Genomic DNA, 22,840 nt, shown 5'->3' on the forward strand with positions numbered 1-22,840 from the left:
TTCTTACAAAAATCCAGAAAAAAACTTAATTAACTTTTCATTCCAGGAGTTGAGCAACATTTATCGTCCTTCAGCTTTTGGTTGATAACAGCATTTAATCCGTTGTGTTTTTATTTTCTCTTTTTAATATGATCAGTCAATTGAGATATATTTTAAGTTTGATCACCTCATAAGTGCTTTTAATTTTTGCCTTGTGCACTTTCTTTCAGTTCTGTCATTGTCAATTTCTGAATTCAGAATTAAGTTTTTCACCCTTGCTACATTCATTTTCCTTCCCAAGACCACTCTTCAGCCAAAGGTTCTCACCACATCATGTAGGTTTAAAAGACTAAAACTTGGCAAATCCATCTTCACTAACTTGACTTTTGTATACGTATGTTTAGGTCAGGCCACTTAATTTATCAATAACTATGTCAGTTTCATTCAGCTATTCATATGTTGATATGACATAATCAATATGATATATATATTCAGGAAGCTAGTCTCCTTTATGTAGCTTCCCCACTCAGGGTTCTTTCTGCCAGCCTCCTCCTTTGCATTCTGGAAAAGAAGAGGGAGAAGAGAAGAAGGATGCTCCTGCCAACTGAGTCAGTCTACTTTGAAAATAGTCCCCCAGAATCCCTCCAGTCTTTATCTATAATTCATTAGTGACATGGTCACACCTAACTGTAAGGGATACTTAAAAATATCTTTTAACTGGGTACATTGTCAGTCTGAATAAAATGAAATTTGACTAAGGAAGAAGTGGATAATCCATTGTTTAGAGTCATCTGGAATAGTAACACTGGTTGGAAACCACAGTTATGGTACAATCTTGTCTATTCTTAACAATGTGAGGAATAATTGATTTGAAGACATTAATATTATTTGGACTACACTGAGGCCCACTATCACTTTCTTGCCAAAGTACTCTTGCAGTGATGGGCAGAGGCAGTCTTTACCTGCCACATGTTTCAATATCTGTAGAAATAAGTTTCATTGTTAAAGATATATCATTTCTGTCCTGAAACATCAGAGTTGTGTTCTCAACAAGATTTGTCTAACCATAGAAGACGTAGACATGCCAAATGGCCCAGATCCACTATGGCGAGCTCATTGTTGCCTGTCTTTCCTCACAGCTGTTGCAGTCAGTTTTCCTTTCCATTGTTTGCTGGCCTATGAGATGGACCACCCATAATGGAAGAGAGCACTATTTGCTGCTTTCCTCTCACATTTCCCTCATATCACCTCTGTAGTCATGCTTTCCCTTTGTCTGTGTACCACCAAGATTCTTGAATAGCAGGAAATCAATTTGATCTTTTGTTTATCTTTTAATTAGGCTTTTATTTTGAAGCCCAACCTGGTAATGTCCCTAGAATTTTTTTAAAATTTTTTTTTAGTTATAGATAGACACAATATTTTTATTTTGTTTATTTTTATGTGGTGCTGAGGATTGAACCCAGTGCCTCACATGTGTGAGGCAAGCACTCTGAATCTGAGTCACAACCCCAGCCCTCCCCAGAATATTTTTTAAAGGAGGGAATCTTTTAAAGAAAAGGAAGGAAGGGAATGGAAGCAGGGTATAGTGTTTGTTGATCAGGAAGCTTCAGTGTTAGCTATAATATTTTCTTTTTAAAGAAAAAAAAGTTATCTGAAGCAAATATAGCTAGCAAAATATTAAAATTTGATAAGACTCAGTGATAGATTAGTATATTTATTTTTCCTGTTTAAGATATTTCATAATAAAATTATAATGTGCTTCTATAGCTTTTTTTGACACCCTCCCTTTCCCTCCAGTATTCCAGATGCTACTGAACCTGGATTAATTAACTAGTTTCTCTTTCCCTCTGTCTCCAAGGGTATCGAGATGCACAAATTGGATGGATTCAAATTGTAGAGGATCTCCATGAAAGAGTCCCAGAAAAGGTGGACTTTTCCCCCTTTGGAAATAATCAGGGTCCCAGTAGAGTAGCTCAGTTCCTTGTCATCTATGCACCAAGAAGGGGAATTTTAGAAGTGTGGAGCACACAGCAGGGACCTAGAGTAGGAGCTTTCAACGTGGGAAAGCACTGCAGGTAAGCTACAAGCCCTGGCATTTTATCAACTATAAAAAGAAATATAAGAATACTTTTATTAAAGTAAAGCTTTTATTAGATTAAAGCTACTCACTATATTACAAATTGTTTGAGAATTGTAATGTTCTTTACTTTGTTTTTTTCTGTGTCTGGTATATAATTAAATATGAAATATTTAATAGCAAATATTATTGAAAATACCACGATATGCTACTGAGTTGAAAGTTAGTTTGATGGAGCCATTTGCCCTTTACTTACACTGTGAAGCTCAAAATGAAAAGTTCCTTCAGATTTTCCTAGTGATGATCATAAGCAAGGTGAACATTAAAACATATGGCTGACTGTATTCATTTAGTTTTATAGTACCTTTTACAAGGTATAACTGCCAGTCAAGTCCTGCTTTACTTATGTTTTTGATATAAGTATTTACTTGCCTTATTAATGCTCCTGAATTGATGATACTGTAGAGTTCCCTAGCTATAGTAAAAGTACTTTTTGTCATTTCTCCTTTTTCTAACATTTTTGCCACATTATTTATGTGATTTCTTTAGGCTGCTGTATCCTGGCTACAAAATAATGGGTTTAAATAACGTTACCAGTCAAAGTTGGCAGCCACAGACTTACCAAATCTGTCTTATTGACCCTGTGTCTGGAAGTATGAAAACGGTGAATGTTCCTTTCCATTTGGCACTGAGGTAAGATCTGCTGAGTGTCTGCTGATTGATTTTTCTCTATAAATTTTTACAAGTTCCTTAGCTTGTGCTTTGTTTTATAGTTAGTGTGTTTTTTCCATCATTAGACTCATATCTTTAAATAGGAAGCATGTAAAGAAAAAAGAGAGTGTATCAGGAATAGAAAAAAAAAACAATTCATATTCCCTAATAAGCTGTGTTTATTATTTTAGTGATAAGAAGAGTGAACGAGCCAAGGACATGCACTTAGTAAAGAAACTAGCAGCCTTATTGAAGACAAAATCTCCCAATCTTGGTAGGTATCCTTCGATCAAAACAATGAAGTAAACTGTTTTGTTATTTTTTAAAATTAATAAGTATTCAGAATGGAGCAATCAAAATGTTTAACTGCATTGATGAGCTATCTCAACTGCTTTTCAGAATGAGGTGAGAGTGCCTGTAATCTCCTGTTATTTTTATTGGAGGTGCTTTATAAGGATGAATTGTGCCATCTAGGAGATATTAAAATTTATAACAATAGTGTGAGAGAACCCCAAAATTCTTTAGACTGACTGATGGTACAAATGTGTTCAATGTTCATTTTCTTTCAGATAAATATTTCACTGTAATAAAAAGTGAAAATTCTACTTTGATTTTCTCATTATAGATTTGGTTGAAACAGAAATAAAGGAGTTAATTCTTGATATTAAGTACCCTGCAACCAAAAAACAAGTAAGTGTATATCACATATGAACTTTCCTGACACAGGGTAATTGTGTATCACTCTTTTTTTTTTTTTTAATTGGTTGTTCAGAACATTACAATGCTCTTGACATATCATATTTCATACATTTGATGCAAGTGGGTTATGAACTCCCATTTTTACCATGTGTACAGATTGCAGAATCACATTGGCTACACATCCATGTTTATATTAAGAAAATCTTTATTTTCTGATTTCCTTCCAAACATGACAGGCTAAAGTCTTCATGTTTTTATTCATGTTTATCACTTCTTATAAGTTTATGTGGACATTTCCATGGTCTCTCTCTTTTATAAAAATGTAAGTATTTCTATACCCTTGAATGCATGGATCTTGTGTAGCCACATATTCATACATAATATGCTTGGATTAAAGACAAATAGTAAAATAAGCACACGTGTCTGATCCACTGTAGGAAATAGAATTTTACCAGGAATTCTAAAGAGCCCCATCCGCCTCACCTCAATCCCATCCCCTTAATTCCTAAGGTAACTGCTATTCAGAATTTTGTGTTTCTCTTTTGCTCTTTTTAGTTGCATCATTTCTTTATGACTTCTTTGAAACCTCTTGGTGCATTTTCTCTCTTTAAACTATAGAAATGGAGGCATGCTCTGTCTTCTCTGACTTGTTTTGCTTTGAATGTTGTTTTTGTGAGTCATCATATGATGCATGGAATTGTAGTTATAGTGATTGTTGATTTGTTTCTATACCATATGAATTCCACTCTGTGACTCTTAAGTTATTTATTCCCTCTTTCCAGTGAACATTTAGGTTGTTCCCAATTTTTTTACTATCACAAACAATAATGCCATGCTTATCCTTGTATATGTTTCTTGGTGGACACATACAGGAGTTTATACCTGAGATTGGAATTGCTGGGTTAAGAGCTTTCTCAGCTGTACTAGATGATAAAAAATTGTTTCTCAAAATAGCTGTACTAATTCATAATTGCATTTATACAGTGGGAGAGTCCCTGTGCTCCACAGCCTCATGATATTATCTCGGTCATGTTGTCTTTTGCTAGGCTGGTGGTTGTAATATGGTTACAGATTGTAACATTTACTCCCACTCCTCCTCATAAACCCCTCCTAATTGAGCTCATGTACTGACTTTATAATTTCTTGTGTGACACTTAAATCCCCACAGGTAACCCTGAATTCTTCCTCTACTTTTTTTTTTTTTTTTTTTTTTGGTCTAGAGATTGAACTCATGGACACTTTACCATTGAGCTATGGTAACCTTTTTATTTTTTGGTATGGGAGATTGAACTCAGGGGCACTTAACCACTGAGCCACTCCCCAGCCATTTTATGTATTTTATTTAGAGTGTCTCATTAAGTTGCTTAGGACCTTGCTAAGTTGCCAAGGTTGGCCGCAAAGTTGCTATCCTCCTGCCTTAGCTTCTTGAGTCACCAGGATTATATGGAGGTACTACTGCATCCAGCTCTCCTTGACTTTTAATTAGAACCATATAGTTCATCTTTAGACTACATTTTCTACTTACTTCATAGTTTCCCAGCTTTTTCCTCTTTATACTTTTTTAAAGTGCCTTCAAATAGGAACCTTACTAAATATTTCCTTTTTGTAATTCACAGCATTTCAAATAATGCTACTGAGAAAATATAAGAAAAAAATCAGTGTTTTTTCCTATTCTCTTAGATAGTTACTTGATACTACTTCCACTAATCAGACTTCCCCAAATCCCATAATATGGGAATTTCCCCCAACTCTGACCAATGTGAACTCTAATTCAGTTCACTCTGTCTGCCTAGAAAGAAAGTCAGATCTCACAGGTTGAGGGCTCAATCCCATAGGACTTCCTGCCACTTTAGACACTGGTCACACATAGTAGATGTCTTTAGACTATCACTTATACTTCTGACTGTGACTGCTCCTCAGGTTCAGTTAATTTGCTAGAGCAACTCATAGATCTCAGGAAAACCTTTTCCTTATTTTTATCCATGTATATTAAAGGATATTACAAAAGATACAGATTAACAATCAGATGGAAGAGATGCATAAGGCATAGCATATGGGAAGGGTGTAACACCTGTCACTCAGAAAATTACATGGGTTTTAGAAGCTTTATGCCAGGGACTCTGGGTAGAGACTAATATGTGTATTTCTTATTTTACAGCTCTCTACTAGAAGAGTTTAGTGAATAGTGATTTTTGTTGTGGTCATTTTTAAAAGCACTTTTTACTGTTTTATTGTATAACAAGAAAGTCTGTATCTTGTAATCCCAGTTTCCATTCCACTGACTGTTAATTGGCTTTCATTTTTCTTGGGGCAAATTTCAGTTATTAAAGATGACACAGTATGATGACAAGGAGGATGTCTACAAAGGCAGTTTAGGGAACCATGGAGAGGTTCATAACCCCAACAAATCTTCCTCTTGGTTGTTTGGTTTGTTCTTTGGGGTGTGTGTGTGTGTATGTGTGTGTGTGTGTGTGTATGTATGTGTGTGTATGTTTTAAAACTGTACTCCTACATCATGTATGAAGCTGTGGGTTTTATTATAAATGCTGGAAAACCCAATAGCAAAAGTTGTCTTATTTTCTTATGACATTTGAGGGAGAGAAGAATTCAGTTTTGATTTTGAGAGACTGACTACAGTAAGCAGGGAGAAAGCAAGCCAGATTCTCACATGTACACTTGTAAGCAGAACAGAGACAGATTACATTTTTCCTGTGTTCTTGCCTCTTTCAGTCACTTTCTTTCTATTCTTCAGATAATTAATTGTCCCATCATAGGCCTAACAATATTGTGAGCCACCCCATTTCTCTTTCACAAACATGGAAGTTATTGTGTTATAATGTGGTATTTGTCTCATGCTACATTCTTAGTCCACTTTTTAAATTAGTCTCATCAATTTAACATATTAAATTGATATAAACGATATGAACTTTTAACTTCTGTGTCTAACCCATCAATGTTTCTTATGGTTGCTACATTAGGCATGAGATATTTTGGAACTGGGGAAAACTCAAGTATATTAGAGGGTTGGTGACTTAATAAACAAATTATATATTGTGAGAGATGGGCAGAGGGTGGATACTATATCCATCTAGCTTGGCCTTTAGATTCACCTGTACATATGCAGTAGTTAAGCTATAACTAAATTGTCAGCTTTTATTATCGGCATGACAGTAACCTCTTTTTATTTATGCCTGTATAGTAGAGGCTTGCTCAGACTCTTCTTGTTGATGAATGGCTTTGTCTCTGTTTCTGTTTGTCTTGGCCATTCTGTTGATCAGCACTTGCCTTCTGGTTGTTTTATTCTCACCCTGAACTTTTTTGTCATTATACCATATGAGATATGATATGAAGTTGATTACATGTTATTTATGATGTGCCTTTAATTCTTTTTCTAAAAAAATATTTTTAATTGTAGATGGGCACAATACCTTTATTTTATTTAGTTACTTTTATTGGTGCCAAGGATTGAACCCAGTGCCTCACCACATGCTAGGCAGGAGCTCCACTATTGAGCTTACAACCCCAGCCCTCACCTTTAATTCTTAAGTATGTTTACTACAGCAACTTAACTATGAAGCTTCCCTTGGAAATTTGGGATAGTGAAAATTTAGGTGCATAAATATAAATATAAAACTTTAAAAAATGTCTTATAATTATTAGAATTGTTCAATATCTTTCTTCTAGGCCTTGGAAAACATTTTGGCAAGTGAACGTTTACCATTTTCCTGCCTTAGAAACATCACTCAGACTTTAATGGACACATTAAAAAATCAAGGTAATAGAGTTTATATTCATTGGAGATTGTTTACACTTCAAATTTTATCACTCTCATTATAGGGCAAATGATACTATCATGTTATTTAATGTAGAAATAATACACATGAAAAATAAGGAAACTTCCTTTTTTATTCCACATCTCTAAAGTATACAGTTGATCTTCATGTGATTTTGTTCTTTCTCTCTCTCTGTTTCTTCACAGTTTTGGGGATCAAACCTAGGGCCTTGTGCCTGCTAGGCAAGCACTTTTATGAACTGAGCTATACCTCTAGCCCTTTTCTGTTTCTTATTGGTGGGGGTGGGGGGAATATATGTATATATAAAAAATGTAGTAGTAGTAGTACCAGGAATTGAATTGAACCCAGGGCGCTTAACCACTGAGCCACATCCCCAGCCCATTTTTATGTTTTATTTAGAGATGAGTCTTAGGAGTTGCTAAGTGCCTCGCTAAATTTGCTGAGGCTGGCTTTGAACTCACAATCCTCCTGCCTCAGCCTTCGAAGCCTCTGGGATTACAGGTATGCGCTTCTGTGCTGGCTGAAAACATTTTCTATATGAGTCTCACTATTGTGAGAAAAGATACCAATATAAAATGTTGAGACATGATTATTCTTATAGAGTTGTAGTAAGCTAGTAAAATTCAACTTATCCTGAATTCCTAACATTAGTTAAATTGTAGTGTGCATCTATTTGATTTTTTACTAGCCATGATAATTATATGAATATAGTTTTGTTTATACTTCTTTAATTATGTATAAGCCAACCAATGGTAACTTAATAAACAAATTATAGTATATTTTTCAGGATTTCAAGCTTCTTAATTTTGAGACTCTTTTACTATTAACTTTTTCCCAACACATATATAAAGCTGACTTTCAGTAAACAGTGAACTCCTTAGTGTGCAGAACTGGTTAGAATATTTGTTTTTAAAAAGCACACTGGGAGCCGGGTGCAGTGGCATACACCGTAATCTCAGCAACTCTGAAGGCTGAGGCAGGAAAATTGCCAGTTCAAACCCAGCCTCAGCAACATAGTGAGGCCCTGAGGAACTCGGTGAGACCCTGTCTCTAATAAATGGCTGGGGATGTGGCTCACTGGTTAAGCGCCCCTGGGTTCAATCCGTGGTACCAAAAAAAAAAAAAAAACAAGTATACTGGGAAGTTGAATTCAGCCTTTCTCCCCTACTGTAAGATGCTGTTGCTAATGGTCCGTATTCATAATAGCCCTTCATTAAAGTGCTATTTTACCTGCTTAAAAAAAAAAAAGGAAATAAAAATTACAATATATGACAACAGAACGCCCCCATCCCTCAAGGTTTTAACAAAATATCAAAATTTATTAAATGAAACATTATCTTGCACTGGGCTGGGAATAAGCCAAACATTGTTGGGAGTTCTGTACGATCATCACAGTTTCAAGTTCAACCCATAAGTGAGGTTCCTAAAATTTTCCAGTGTTTTGTTTGCTGAGTTTTATTGTTATCAATAAGAACCTGGACGGTTTTCTATGTTACTACATCCTAAATGAGATTTCTTGGGGCTTTTCATTGTCTGTCTTTTCAAAGAACAAATATTTGTTTTATATTACATGTAAATATGTAAAATCTCATTCAGAAATGTATTTAGAAAGTATTTCCTCAGCATTAATCTTGAACAAAATAAAACCTAATGGGGGGTGTGCTTAAATAGAATTTTAATTTCAATTTATTTGTGAGCCTTTCTTGAGGAAAAATTTGTCACAGTTCATAGTTTCTAGTTGAATTTTATTATCTTTGACCATCATAATAATAAGAGTCAAGCAACTTTGTAATTGAATTTCTTCAGTATGTGAGCATAGCAGGGCATAGTAGTTATGGGGTGAGGGAAACCATTTTCAAAGGATTTCCAGATTATGTTTTCTGCCCCTCCCCCCATTTCTTTTCCTTCCTACTATTAGAGCATTTCATTTCATTTAGAAAGTTATACATTTTACCATAATGGAAAAATTACCTTTGCTTTCAAAATCTGTTATTGTTTGATCACTCCAATAATTAATACAACAGAACATTGAATGTTTTTCCTTCTGCCTTTTAGAACTTGAGTCTGTTGATGAAGGATTGCTACAATTTTGTGCCAGTAAACTGAAATTACTACATCTTTATGAGTCTGTCAATCAGTTGAATTCCCTTGATTTTCATTCAGATACACCAGTCTCTGATAATGTGAGTAATCCAAAATTTTAGTATTATACAAAATAGTCTCTTTAATATATGTTTAATTTTCAAAATTATAAAGTAGTAGAAAAATCAAGTTTTTTTTAGAAGTTAAATTTTCTTTACCATGCCCCTACTGACTTTCTATGCCTAGCTGCTAAAGTTATACTACTAATATGAGAATATGAAATTTTATTATTAATTAATGTTTATTACTCTAGACTTACTTGGTTTTTCTCAACACAGTTTTTAAAGTTGACTTCTTATAAGTAAAACAACTTCTAGAAAAGATTTCCAGTGAAAATATTTTAAGTTTGCTGATATTATAAAACTATAATTTCTTATTATGAAAAAAATAATTCTGTGAAACAGAAGAGATCAGTTTTTCTTAGCAAACAATTAAGCTAGCTCTTTTGTGTTCTACATAATGAAATACATTCTTAAAATTCTGCCTTATATCAATAGTATTTAAAACAGTTGCAGTAAATGTTGTATTATTCTATAAAACAAATTTGAGACAGCCCCTTGAAATATTTACTATAGTATAGTATTATTTCTGAGGAATGTGTACAAAATTCTTGTTTTTTATGCAGATAAATAAAGTTAATCCTAATGGAAAATAGAGAAAAATAGTGTCTTACGAGAAAATAACTATAACATTAGGCAGGTGCCCAACCTTGGGACCTCGTGTCCTCTACTTACCTGAGTAAGTTGAAATGATATTTGTGATTTGTCAAAGTTATTGATGATGCATTTTTAAAATTGTCTGGCTAGGAGGATGTCACTCAGTAGTAAAGTACTTGCCTACCATATGCAAGGTTCTGGGTTTGATCCTTAGTCCTGGGGGAAAAATATCTGGCATATTTGAAAGTTCAGTGAGGTTTTATGTAGAAATCTTTTATTTTAAATATACATACATACAAATAAAATTTTTATAAATAGAAAAATGAGGGAAGATTTTTTTAAAACCACACATTCTAATATTGTTTTTAATTTGGGGGATTTTAGATGGATTTTATATAGCAGTTTAATAATACTGTGTTCATGATGATATTCTGTAGTTGATGTTAAAAATGGGCAAACCAGTTTTTTTTAATATTTATTTGGTTTTTAGTTGTAGTTGCACACAGTACCTTTATTTATATGTGGTGCTGAGGATCGAACTCAGGGCCTCGAACATGCCAGGCAAGCGCACTACCACTGAGCCACAACCCCAGCCCCAGCAAACCAGTTTTTTAGGTTCTTCAACGCCTGAATCCAAAACTCTTTTGCAGGAATTGACCAAATATTTATTTTTTTAAAATTGTTACCTAAAAAACAAAAAGTTGGGGCTGGGGTTGTAGCTCAGTTGGTAGAGCGCTTGCCTAACAAGTATGGGGCACTGGGTTTGATCCTCAGCATAACATAAAATAAAATAAAGGTATTGTGTCCATCTACTATAAAAATATACTTAACAACTTAATGTCATTAATAATCATCTATAGAATTAATTTCCACTTGATAGCTCAATATGTAGCCCCTTACAGAATTCATTTTCACTTGATTGATACATCCACATAGTGTGCAGAGATAAAAGAATCACAAAAATCTTGAAAATCAGTTGGCAAATTATTCTTTATTATTTGTTATTTTAAAAGCACTTTTAAAGAATTAAAACTGTATTTTGCTATAGAATTGTTTGGATGCTTTTAAAAGATACTGCCAGTTTCTAGGCCAAAGGGCTAATTTTGTACATGCAAAACTAAAATTCATATCTGAATTTTTATTTTTTGCTGTTTGTGGGGCTTAATACATGTAACTCAATGTGCTGAACTACTGGTTTGTGTTTAATAGCATTTTACGGCTTGCTGTTTGTCTTTAAAAACAATAGCTTAAAGTAATGAATTAAATTTATTTAAGAAAGTGGCTTTACTTACGTAGCATGGAGGAAACTTTGCTGCAGCAAATATGGGATTTGTGTGTGTACTCTTCGAAAAATGATGGTAGTATGAAGAGATGTTTCTGCATCTATGGTGTATCAAAGTAGTTAAAATGCTGGTGGGTAATATCTGTGGTTTTTAAATCTTTGTGTCCCTGAGAGCCACACAGAGGACTTATGTGTAAATACAGTGAGAATTGTTTCCCATTTTTCTTTAATAATATGTATGTTGTTTAGTATATAAGCATTTAATTTTAAATAGTTCTTTAGTTTTTTTCAGAATGATAAGAGTGTCAGTTGATATCTTTTGAATTTTTTTCTGATTATACGATGATACCTGTTTATCGAAATCCTAACATTTTAAAGAATATTGAGGACTCTCAAACCTGAAATGGTAGTTTTAGTAGTAGTATGTAGACTTTCAAGATTATTTTGTTTAAATAACCATTCATGAAATGTAATTTGAATGTAAAGTTTTAAGCAGAGTCCATTATAGCTGTCACATTAATAAAAATGTCATCTTTTTCTTACAGCCTTGAAAATCATTTCAGATAATGGGGTTTGACACGCATGGCATATTTAGAGAGACATGGTGTATTCAGAACTTTTTTTTTTTTTTAAGGATTTGGCTATATTACTAAGGCTTGATGAAAAAGAACTACTTAAGCTCCAGGCATTATTAGAGAAATATAAACAAGAGAACACCAGAACTACTGTCCGATTTTCTGACGATAAGGATGGTGTGTTGCCTATAAAGACGTTTCTGGAATATTTAGAATATGAAAAAGATGTGCTCAACATAAAGAAGATAAGTGAAGAAGAATATGTGGCTTTAGGTAGGCAAAATAATACACTGCTCTTTATATTTTTATTACCGCCCTTTTCTAGAAGAAAGCCAGGTAGGAGCATATAGCATCTTGTAGATTGGTCCATTTAATTTTAGGACAAAATCAAAGAACTAAATTGATACTTTTTGGTCAAGAAAAGATACTCTGGATACATCTTACATATGCACTCTGTTATGTAAGGTTTATATTAAAGAGACAGTGTTAAACATATAATGATTTGCTTTCTCCTTTAATAAATTAGGCATATTAAACTGCTAATTTTTCTTCTGTCATGCTGTTTTGCTCCTCTGGAATTCTAGATTGCATCTTGGGATAATTGTTAGTCCAGATGGTAATTATCCCTTGGCTAATGTGTTCTGTTTTTGTTTTGCTAGGTAGTTTCTTTTTTTGGAAGTGTTTGCATGGAGGAAGCTCCACTGAGGATATGTGTCACACTTTGGAGTCTGCTGGACTTAGCCCTCAGCTGCTGTTGGTAAGATTTTTGTTGCTGGATGCTGCTATTCTTTGCAAATGTTAGCTACAAGGGTTTATCTTTTTAAAAATAGTTTACTTTTAGCATATTGTAGAACATACTTAAAAACCTCCTAAGAATGATCAAATTGTAATCACGAAATTTAATAGAATTATATATATGGTGGGGGGAGGGAGGGAGGGGAATCAAGAGTGAGTCTAATGGCAACCTAATGGTGAGCCTAAAGATTAAATAAATTCCACTCTGCCCACACAGCACACATGCACACAAAACAATGAGACAGTTATTAAAATTAAATTTGTTGTAAACTTAAATAAATATACTGGTTGATAGGTATGTTAAAAGTCACTTTGTTTACTTAGATGTCTTTATTTAAAACATGTTTTTCATAGCTTGTTAGTGATTTTAAAAGGAAAGTTTGGTGGTCTCGTGTACTTGTCCTCCATTGCCAAGACCATGGCATCTTTGGTACAGCCAAGGCAAGGGCAAGATTCACAGCTCACTCTCTTCACTCATACCTGCCAACAGTGGCCACTTCACTAATCCACAGCAAATTCACACATGGTAGCATCCTTACTGGTAATATGCTCCTACAAAGAGGTTTGAATTGGGGGTAAAGACAAAACAGAAATTGGCAAACTTTAGGTATCCAGCAGATATGAAGGATCTCTTAGGCTGTCTCATTCTGACCCTCATGTTACACAATATAATAAGTAGCCAATTCAAAAGGCTACATCATTTATGTGTACAGGGTGCCATCTAGGAAAGCGCAAGATCTGAAAGAGATTTACATTTGATTTCAGTCTTTGCTCCTGAGTGTTTGGCTTTCTAAGGAAAAAGATATTTTGGATAAACCACAATCTGTCTGCTGTCTTCACACGATGCTGTCCCTCCTGAGCAAGATGAAAGGTAGGATGCTGCTCCATACTGTGTGTAGTTCACCATTCTCAGGATTTGGGCTGCTGCTCTTAGAAACAATATTTGGTGTCTGAAATACCACAGAAATAGGCAGGGAGGAGAGTTTTAATGAAAGGAGGCTATAGTGTACAAAACAATTCACTATAGGGATTCTTTTTGTATTAATAGAACAATTGTAATACATTTGAAGTATGCTTTATATGAAAATTAATTTTGTGTCATTATAAAATGTAACATGACATGAATAACACATTTTCTTAACTCGGGCAAATTGAATAGTCTTTGGTGGAAGTAATTTTTTTTTATTTTTTATGATTAAAAAATCATAAAGTGTTCAAAATCATAAAGTGTTCATTAAGTGTTCAAAATAAAATAGGTTATAAGATTTATCAGTTCATTCAGAAATACACCAATACATCTTTGTGAAAGATAAGAAAAAGAAAATAAACAAGATAAGAATTTACTTTGGACTTTTCTTCCTATCCCTCCAGTGGCCATTGATGAGACCTGGGATTCTCAGTCTGTGTCCCCTTGGTGGCAGCAGATGCGCATGGCCTGTATTCAGGCTGAGAACAACGGAGCTGCTCTATTATCTGCACATGTTGGGCATTCTGTTGCTGCACAGTTATCAAACAATATGACAGAGAAAAAAGTAAGTTGGCAAAGGTGTGGCTTTGCTCTGTACTTATCCATTTGGCAAAGAGGATGCTTTTCCTTTCCTGGGAATTCCTTGTCTTCAGTTTCATGGAATGTATGGAATTTAAAATATGTGTCCATCAGGTTCTTATTTGTTTAAAGTTTTTTTTTTTTTTTGGGGGGGGGTAATTTGGAGTGCTTCCCTCAATTTGTTTATTCAGATGTTGTACATACTTGAATTTAACATTTGCCACATGTCATAGGAGAAAAATGCTAAAATTGGAGGATAGAGAGCTAGCTCTGCCAGTAGCTGTTGAGCTATGGTGAGTCCCTTCAAAGTGGTTCTCTAGCTTTAGTTTTCTCATGTAAAAGAGGTTAGGGTTAGACTTTGTCTCAAGTTTATTCTTCTCAAGTTCTATGATTGTTTTACTCTTCAAAAATACATTATTAATCATTATTACAGTAGCCCTCTACATTGTCCCCTCAGTCTCCAGTCTACTTTTGACTCTCATGTTTCATCTAGTCAAGTAGTATCATTGTGAAATAGCATCTGAGTGTTGTATTGTGATATATACTGTCTGTAATGTTTCAAGATAAAAGTTTATTCAAGTTAATGTTGACCCAGAACATTTTCTGTTAGTTTTCCCAAACAGTTTTGGGTACTGATTCAGAAGCCCTGACTGATTCCTGGGAGGCTCTTTCTCTTGACACTGAATACTGGAAACTCCTGCTGAAACAACTGGAGGATTGTCTCATACTCCAGACTCTGCTTCACAGCAAACGGAGCAGCACTCGAAACTCCAAAGTGTCATCATTGCAAGCTGAGCCACTTCCAAAGCTTTCTGTTAAAAAATTGTTAGAAGGAGGAAAAGGTAAGCAAAAATTTAGCATTTGCATTTATATTTTTACATTGCAAGATTTTTTTCTATATTAATATTTACTAATTCTAGGTTTTAGTTAAAATAAAGCATCTGTGGGACTCCCAGCTTTGTGGGTTTTTTTTTTTTTTTTTTTTTGTGGTATTGGGAATTGAACCCAGGTATGCTCTACCACTAAGGTGTACCCAGTTCTTATATTTTGAGACAGTCTCTCACTAAGTTTCCTAGATTGGTCTGAACTTGGGATCCTCCTGCCTTACTGTCCCAAGTAACAAGTCTGTGCCACCTCACCCAGCTGGGCCTCGGATCTTTGAATCTGTCCTCCTCCTCCTCCTCCCTCTCCCACCTTAACCACTCCTAAGCATCTAATCTTACTCATCTTTCAAGGTCTGGCCATGTTCTCCTTCCTCTAAGAATTTTTTCCTCTTCCTCTGATAGTTTTCTTCTTCTTCCTCCTAATACCCACAGAATTTTATTCCTTGTTTTCATTGTACTGTTTTTTCCTTACATATATTTTTATTTTGTATTGACTTGTAACAATGTATTTTTTATGGGATACTGTGTGACATTTTGTTTATGATGTGTAATGACCAGATCAGCATAATTGGCATATCCATCACCTCTGACATCTTTCAGTTCTTTGTGTTGGCAGCATTCAAAATACTCTTTACTATTTTGAAATATACAATTAATTATTGTCAACCATAGTTACCCTACTCTGCTATAGACGGTTAGAAGTTATTCCTCCTCTCCAGTTGCATGCCTGTGCCATTAATCATCCTCTCTGCTTTGTCCCTCTCCTCCCCACAAGTTCCTGGTATCCACTCTTCATTCTACTCTCTTCTTCCTCATATAAGAAAATACAATATTTGTCCTCTTATCTTACATACTGTTTTCTGCGTAGAGTCATTAGGGTTCCTGTGCTTATATTTTGAAGGACCATAAGCATTGTACATTTTTTATTATCTTTGGGTGCTCACTCTTACCAGAAGTTTTGTTGGGCATTTCATAACAGGATGACTATTTCTAGGTTTATCCAGTATTTATAGATTTTTATTTAATTAATTCATTTTTTATGACTTGTGATAATTTTTAATGTTGTCCACATTCATAGATTTTGAATGTTTTTTTAGCTTGCATTTATAAATTTTTGAACTGTGTTGGTAACTGAACTATGTTGGTCATGTTGATTATTGATGACTGAATTTTTCCCACAAATATTTCATAGGCAAATTAGTTTTCTATTCAAGGTACTATCGTATTTATTTTCCTGAGGAGACTTGATGATCACAATTGTGATTTAAATGAAAGTGTTTTTACAGGTGTACTCATTTTTTTATCTGTGTTTGTTAAAGTATCTTTTGAATTTGTACACATATAAAATTTATGGTATATAGTGTAGACATGCATGCATTTGCATTAAATTTATCTAATATTTTCTGAAAATATAAAGATGCCTTGAGATAGCAAATATCTCACTTGCCCTTGCCAGTTGAGTGATGGTCACTTTTCTATATATATCACGACTTTTTGGGGTCACCTTCAGGTTTAAAACTGAATGTAGCACTTAGAAATTTTCCAAGGAAATACACATCATGTATTATAAATTTACTTCATTTATCAAGCACTGCTGCTTATGTTTTAAATTCTCATTTTCTTTCTTGTCTCCAACCTGTAGGTGGCATTGCAGACAGTGTGGCCAAGTGGATATTTAAACAAGACTTTAGCCCTGAAGTATTGAAACTGGCTAATAAAGAAAGAGATGTAGAAAATCCAGATGAACCCAAAGAAGGTATTAACAGAGGTTTCTTTGAGGTGTCAGAGGTGGAGACGGACTTAGGAGCCATACCAGGTGATACACAAATAATGAGAAATATGAAATTGAGAGTAGAGAGGTGTGGTTGAGTTTTCATTAAGGAAATACCAACATCACCGCTCTCTTGTGACTTTCAGACTTGCTACGTTTAGCCTATGAGCAATTTCCTTGTAGCCTTGAGCTTGATGTGCTACATGCACACTGCTGCTGGGAGTATGTTGTTCAGTGGAATAAAGATCCAGAGGTAAGATTCTTTTTACCTCCTTCATGCTGATTTTGTTTCTGTGCTCATGCTGCATACGTGTAGGGGGCTCTTTAGTTACTGTTTCCCTGTTATCACAGCGCTGTATTAGCAACTCTGCCAGGACTTTTTCATATATGAATTCATAATGCAGTAAACTATGAAGAATAGATTTTGTCATTATCTCCACATTAGAGAAGAGAAAACTAAGGCTCAAAGAAATTGAGTTCCCTGTCTAAGGATACGCTGCTGAGTGTCAGAATTTAAGCATAGATTTTTCTTTATTTAAAGACAGTATACTTTGTTCCACTTCCTAGTTAGGTTGTAACAAGTATATTTTTAATTTTCTTCTGATTTTTTGCATTAGATAGCACCTACCTCAAATAATTTTTTTCCTGAGGTGCTGGGGATTGAACCAAGGGCCTCACCCATACTAGGCATGTCTTCTTCCCCAAGCTACATCCCCAGCCCAGAATATATTATAGTCATCATGATAAAAGTCAGAGTAAAGATCTTAATAACAGCCTAGTATCTGATTGTTTAGATATTCTTTGTATGTTTATTACTTCTCTTATATTTGCCTCAGATTCTAACAATTTTAAAAACCCTACTGTGTACAGGGTGATTCTTGTCTACGGTTATCCTTGTTGCCCTCGCAAACTCTGCTCAAGCTTAATTTTCCTCCACCACTCTTGATAGCCACCATCTCTTCTCTGGGCATTCATGGTCTAGAAACAGTATAGGGAGAAGATCCCAAACTTGGATTTGGGTTCCAGATGATTTGCTGACCAACATCTGGTGACTGACTAACACTTATGATCTTTTTCTATTTCACTCTACTCCTTCCCATTAATGAAGGCACCAACCTTTCAGGGTTGATACCAGTATAGTAAAATGTAGAACGGTCTGGTGGATATTCTTCTTTGTCAATCAGTCCTTCACTTAGGGTTCCCTGGTTAGTGTTCTGGTAAATCATTTCCCTCAAAAATTCTTTATTGTCTTTATATCAAGTCACACCCTTCTAGAAAAATTCACAGGTGAACTATTTGCACTAATATATTAATAGCAATATATTCTTCCTTCCTTGAAAAAACGTGTTATTTAATATGTAATCACTTAAAGAAAGACAGTAAAATGTAAATGATTATATAATTTTAAAAAGATACTAAAATGTAAGTAATTTAAATAAAAGACCATTTTTTGGTTAATTAAACCTTAACCAAAAAGTGATATCAGGGAATTTTCTCCTAAGGCTCTCTAATTAAATGGTATATATATATATATATATATATTTTTTTTTTTTTTTGCAGTCCATGACAAAAAGGAATGTTAACTAGAATTAGGACATAATTTCTAAAATCCAAATAAATTAATTTATGTCTGAGAAAATGACATTTAAGAAGAAAACACTGCTGCATTTGTTTACAAATCAAAGTGGACATAGCTTGCACAGTGGACAGAGCTGACCTGGATCCCCATTGCCACTGTGTATAGATGCTAATGATCATAGCACATAGCTAGTATGGTATTGGAAATGTCTCTGAACCCTATCCATTTGTTCCTGCTATAAAAATAGTCATCTTGAAGAGTTGCAGATGTTTATAGAGGGAAAAAAAAGAATGTTTAGTGTCTGGCATTTCATTAGAGTTATTATTAGACATTATTAGAATTGCTTGCCTTTAAAATGACTGTTTTTTTTAAAAAAAAATTCATCTCCTTGTCCCATTTTAAACCCGTGTACCAGCTCCACCATTTCTCTCTCTCTCTCTCTCTCTCTCTCTCACACACACACACACACACACACACACACACCTTACTTCCATAGGCTTAAAGTAATTGAAATTACTATTAGGGAATTTCTAACACCAGTCTGTGTTGCCAGTGGTGATGTGTTTAATCTGTGTACAGGGATACAGAATGAGAGTACAGATGGATAGTTTCACCAGGACTATATATTTTTTTAATTAGTTAAAAAAACTACATATATACACTCAAAGGAAAAGTTACACTAATAGACTTATCTCTGAGGTTCTTTCTGTCAAAAGAGTCCCTCAAATAACAGATCTTGCAATATTTAAGGTTAGAGATGAGTATCATTCTTTTTATACATTTCTGTGTTTTTGAAATTGTTTACATTCTGTTAATTATCTATACTCATTCTGTATTTGCATTTTAATTATCTGTACTCATTCTGCATTTGCATTTTAATATATCAACTTCCATGATTATAAAGAATTGAGTTTCAGACATCCCCTCTGATATTTCATTTTTCCTTTCTTGTTCTAATTTTTTTCTCCTTGGCACTTAGTGCTAACATACTGCATAATGTACTTAATGGTCATGTTCATTGTCTAGTATCCTTGCTAGAATGTAAGCTTAGTGAAGGCAAGGCTTTGGGTGTCTTGTTCAGTATAGTATGCCTGGTGCCTCAGACAGGACTTGTTTGGTGCATAGTAGATGCTCAATAAATATTTGTTGAATGATGAATGAATGACATTTGCAAAAGTGAACTTATTATATTCATGTCAGTATGAAATTCAAGTATTAATTGGAGAGAGAACTGGATATACAAACCATAATGAATTTGAATCCAGATGTCAGCATATACAGCCCTGGGACTTTCTAGGAATAACTCATTATACAGGTACTGTGAACTTATGAAGGACAATTGAAGTTTTCCTACAGAAAGTTACTTTTTATCCAGTAATTCCATGTTTTTATTGCAAACTTTAAACTTCTTAGAAAGCTTTATACAAAAGCTTATGTAAACCATTGGTATTTGAAGCATCTATTAAATACATTTTTTTTCTTTTTTTTTTGTATATAAGGAAGCACGTTTTTTCATTAGGTCGATAGAACACTTGAAGCACATTCTTAATGCACATGTTCAAAATGGTAAGTAAACATGTTAAAAACATCACTGATTGGTTGAGAAGAGTCTTCTTCCTTTAATAGGAAATGAATCTTCAAATTCACATCTTATTAAATTCTTGTTTGTCCTACCACCTAATATATTACTATGTATTGCTATAGTGAAATAATGATTGTTTTATCTTCTTGGAAAAATGCTATTTAGAAGATGGTGAGGGGGCTAGTATTTTCACCTTCTATTTCCCAAGCTGAATGTCATGTCTATGCTGTCCAATTGCCAACTGTTTCAGAAATTTTAATGCCACCACTTAGCGAATATGTAAATACAAAGTCCAGATTTTTTTGTTTGCCTTAAATACTTTTTTTGCATTTTATTTTTTAATTTCATTTTAGTTGATGGTTACAATTTAAAAAAATCAATCAGTGGACTATTTGATTATTGTCAGTGTTTGGCTATTATGAATTAAGCTGGTCTCAACAATTTTGTATTCAAAATCTTGTACATTTTGTATTTATTTCTCTTGGGTATATAATCAGCAGGATTGCTAGATGATGGGTAGACACATATTTAGCCTCAGTAGAGTCTGCCAGTTTCCAGGTGCTTTTACCAATTTGTAATCCCATCAGGATTTGTTCTCTGTACGTCCTCATCAACACTTGCGTTGTCATTCAAACTTTTTTAACCATTCTGGTGGTTGTATGATGATACCTTATTGTGATTTTATGTTTCTGTTGTTATTCATGATGTAAATCTTCCCTTACGCTGCTTATTGACCATTTTGATATACTCTTTTGCAGCACTGTTCAGACTTTTAAAGATTTTATTAACTTTGTAAATTTTACCTGAGATATAAGAAATGATATCTGAATAAATAGCCCATATAGTGTAATAAGCTTAAGGAAGGCAATAATTTGTTCTGTAAGATGACAGTGAGGCTATATAAGCATTCCATTCACTACTATACTCTTCTGTGCTCTCTAGGCATTGCGTTGATGATGTGGAATACATTCTTGGTTAAAAGGTTTTCTGCTGCTACATACTTGATGGATAAGGTAGGGTATTTTTAAATTTCATGTAGTGACTTCTTATTTAGTTAGTTAATTTAGGGATAGTAGAAGGAATGTTTACACTGGGCCTTGTTAGACTCTGTTTTTATGTGATATTACATTTTACTTATGTTAAGTGGCATTTCCAGTACAGGTACTTCAATGACATGATGAAGAGCACCAAATCTCACTGGGAATAATATACTATAAAAACCTCTTAACCTGGGGCTAGGTTGTGGCTCAGTGGTAGAATACTTGCCTAGCATGTCTGAGGCACTGGGTTTGATTCTCAGCACCAAATATAAATAAATAAATAAATAAAGGTCCATTGACAACTAGAGATAAAATAAATCTCTTACCCAAAGGCATTCGGATGCCTGGTCAATTCAAACATTATTTTATCTTAAAATATATAAATATATACTTAACAATCTGTGTGTGTGGTGGTGGTGGTGGGTGCTGAGGATTAAATCCCGGGCCTCACTCATGCTAGGCAAGTTCTGCACCACAGAGTTACATCTCCAGCCCTGTTATTCACCAATCTTGACCAATCTTGAATATAGGGCCAAGGCAGATTCTTCGTATAGTGTTGATTACAGTTCTTGTTTGGTTTCTTGCATAAACCTCATCCATAATGCATTGCCTGTCATTTCTAGATCCTGGTTCTTTAAAGTTAGATATAATCTAAGTAAAAAAAATTTAGATTTTTTTTATAACACATTCCCTAATTATTATCATTGTTTCTTCTAACAGACCTAGGCGTTATTTATTCTTGTCCATAAATCCTTATAGAGCATTCACCACAGCATTCATATAAACAATTCACTTTAGTATTTATCAGTTATTTAATGAAATCATAATTACAATGACTTGTACAGGCAGCAGGAGATTTGAAGACAAACATAACATGTAAGCATAGACCTCAGCTGATGAGAACTGATGCTGCTCTTATACTGGAGAGTAGCCTCCTTGCCTCTTATAAAGCATTTTTGTTTGGCATCAGTTAAGTGGATGTCAAGAGAATCACCACTAGGATGAAAATATTTTTTTAAGTGTACAGCAATAGCCATCCTTGTATCATGAATAGATATTAAGGGTATTGTTCCCCATGGACATATTTTGTTTGATAATTTTTCCCACTTAAATCTAACCATTCTTGGGCTGAGGGTGTAGCTAAATGGTAGAAGAGCACATGTATGCACATAGCCTTGTTCAATCTTCAGCATTCCTCCCCTCAAAATCCTAACTATTTTCCCTCATGTTCACCTTTGTTACCTGTTTGATTATTATTTCTTAGAACTTGATTCTTTTGCCCTTTGTGATGATTATTTCTTGTTTTATCTCACTTCTGATTATCCCCCTTTTTTGAGATAATATTAATGAAAAGTAGGTGTGTGTTAAACAATTCAGTTTCAGTTGAATCTTACTAAGTACTTATTGAATCAAGGAAATCTTTCAGAGCTAGGAGTCTCTTGTTCACACATTTAATCCTCACAGTTTGATTTGTGTGAAAACAGTACTGATCTAGGAAGCAGGGAGTTTGTCATTATTCAATAAATCGTTCATTCAATAAATATTTATAAAGCATTATCTCTTATGTGCCAACGACTGTGGTAGGTTCTATGATGGCACAGATGAAAGTCACAGTCCTAGCCCTACTGGAACCCAGTCTAAAAGACAGGTAGGGAATTGTGGGAGCCCTGAAGAAGTATGTAGCAAGACAAGGGGAAAGCTTCTGACTCAGATTTTGATAGATGAGTA

At 34.3% G+C, this 22,840-nt stretch overlaps 1 protein-coding gene across 2 annotated transcripts in view; it reads left to right on the forward strand.

Moving 5' to 3' along the window:
* The window catches only part of RAB3GAP2 (RAB3 GTPase activating non-catalytic protein subunit 2), a 113,128-nt gene that overhangs the window by 76,292 nt on the left and 13,996 nt on the right, over positions 1-22,840 (forward strand). The window contains exons 14-28 of one of the 2 annotated variants that reach the window (XM_081299128.1): positions 1,838-2,054; positions 2,606-2,749; positions 2,959-3,041; positions 3,393-3,457; positions 7,151-7,241; positions 9,316-9,443; positions 11,975-12,188; positions 12,575-12,672; positions 13,476-13,581; positions 14,082-14,242; positions 14,867-15,098; positions 16,783-16,956; positions 17,058-17,164; positions 19,990-20,056; positions 21,015-21,085. In XM_081299128.1, the coding sequence (XP_081155254.1) occupies positions 1,838-2,054; positions 2,606-2,749; positions 2,959-3,041; positions 3,393-3,457; positions 7,151-7,241; positions 9,316-9,443; positions 11,975-12,188; positions 12,575-12,672; positions 13,476-13,581; positions 14,082-14,242; positions 14,867-15,098; positions 16,783-16,956; positions 17,058-17,164; positions 19,990-20,056; positions 21,015-21,085 (1,958 nt within the window). The remainder of the gene's footprint in view (positions 1-1,837; positions 2,055-2,605; positions 2,750-2,958; positions 3,042-3,392; positions 3,458-7,150; positions 7,242-9,315; positions 9,444-11,974; positions 12,189-12,574; positions 12,673-13,475; positions 13,582-14,081; positions 14,243-14,866; positions 15,099-16,782; positions 16,957-17,057; positions 17,165-19,989; positions 20,057-21,014; positions 21,086-22,840) is intronic. The other variant, XM_081299129.1, reaches the window with a different exon arrangement.

The sequence above is a fragment of the Spermophilus citellus genome (assembly GCF_964194105.1).
Source record: "Spermophilus citellus genome assembly, chromosome: 6".
NCBI classification, from domain to species: domain Eukaryota; kingdom Metazoa; phylum Chordata; class Mammalia; order Rodentia; family Sciuridae; genus Spermophilus; species Spermophilus citellus.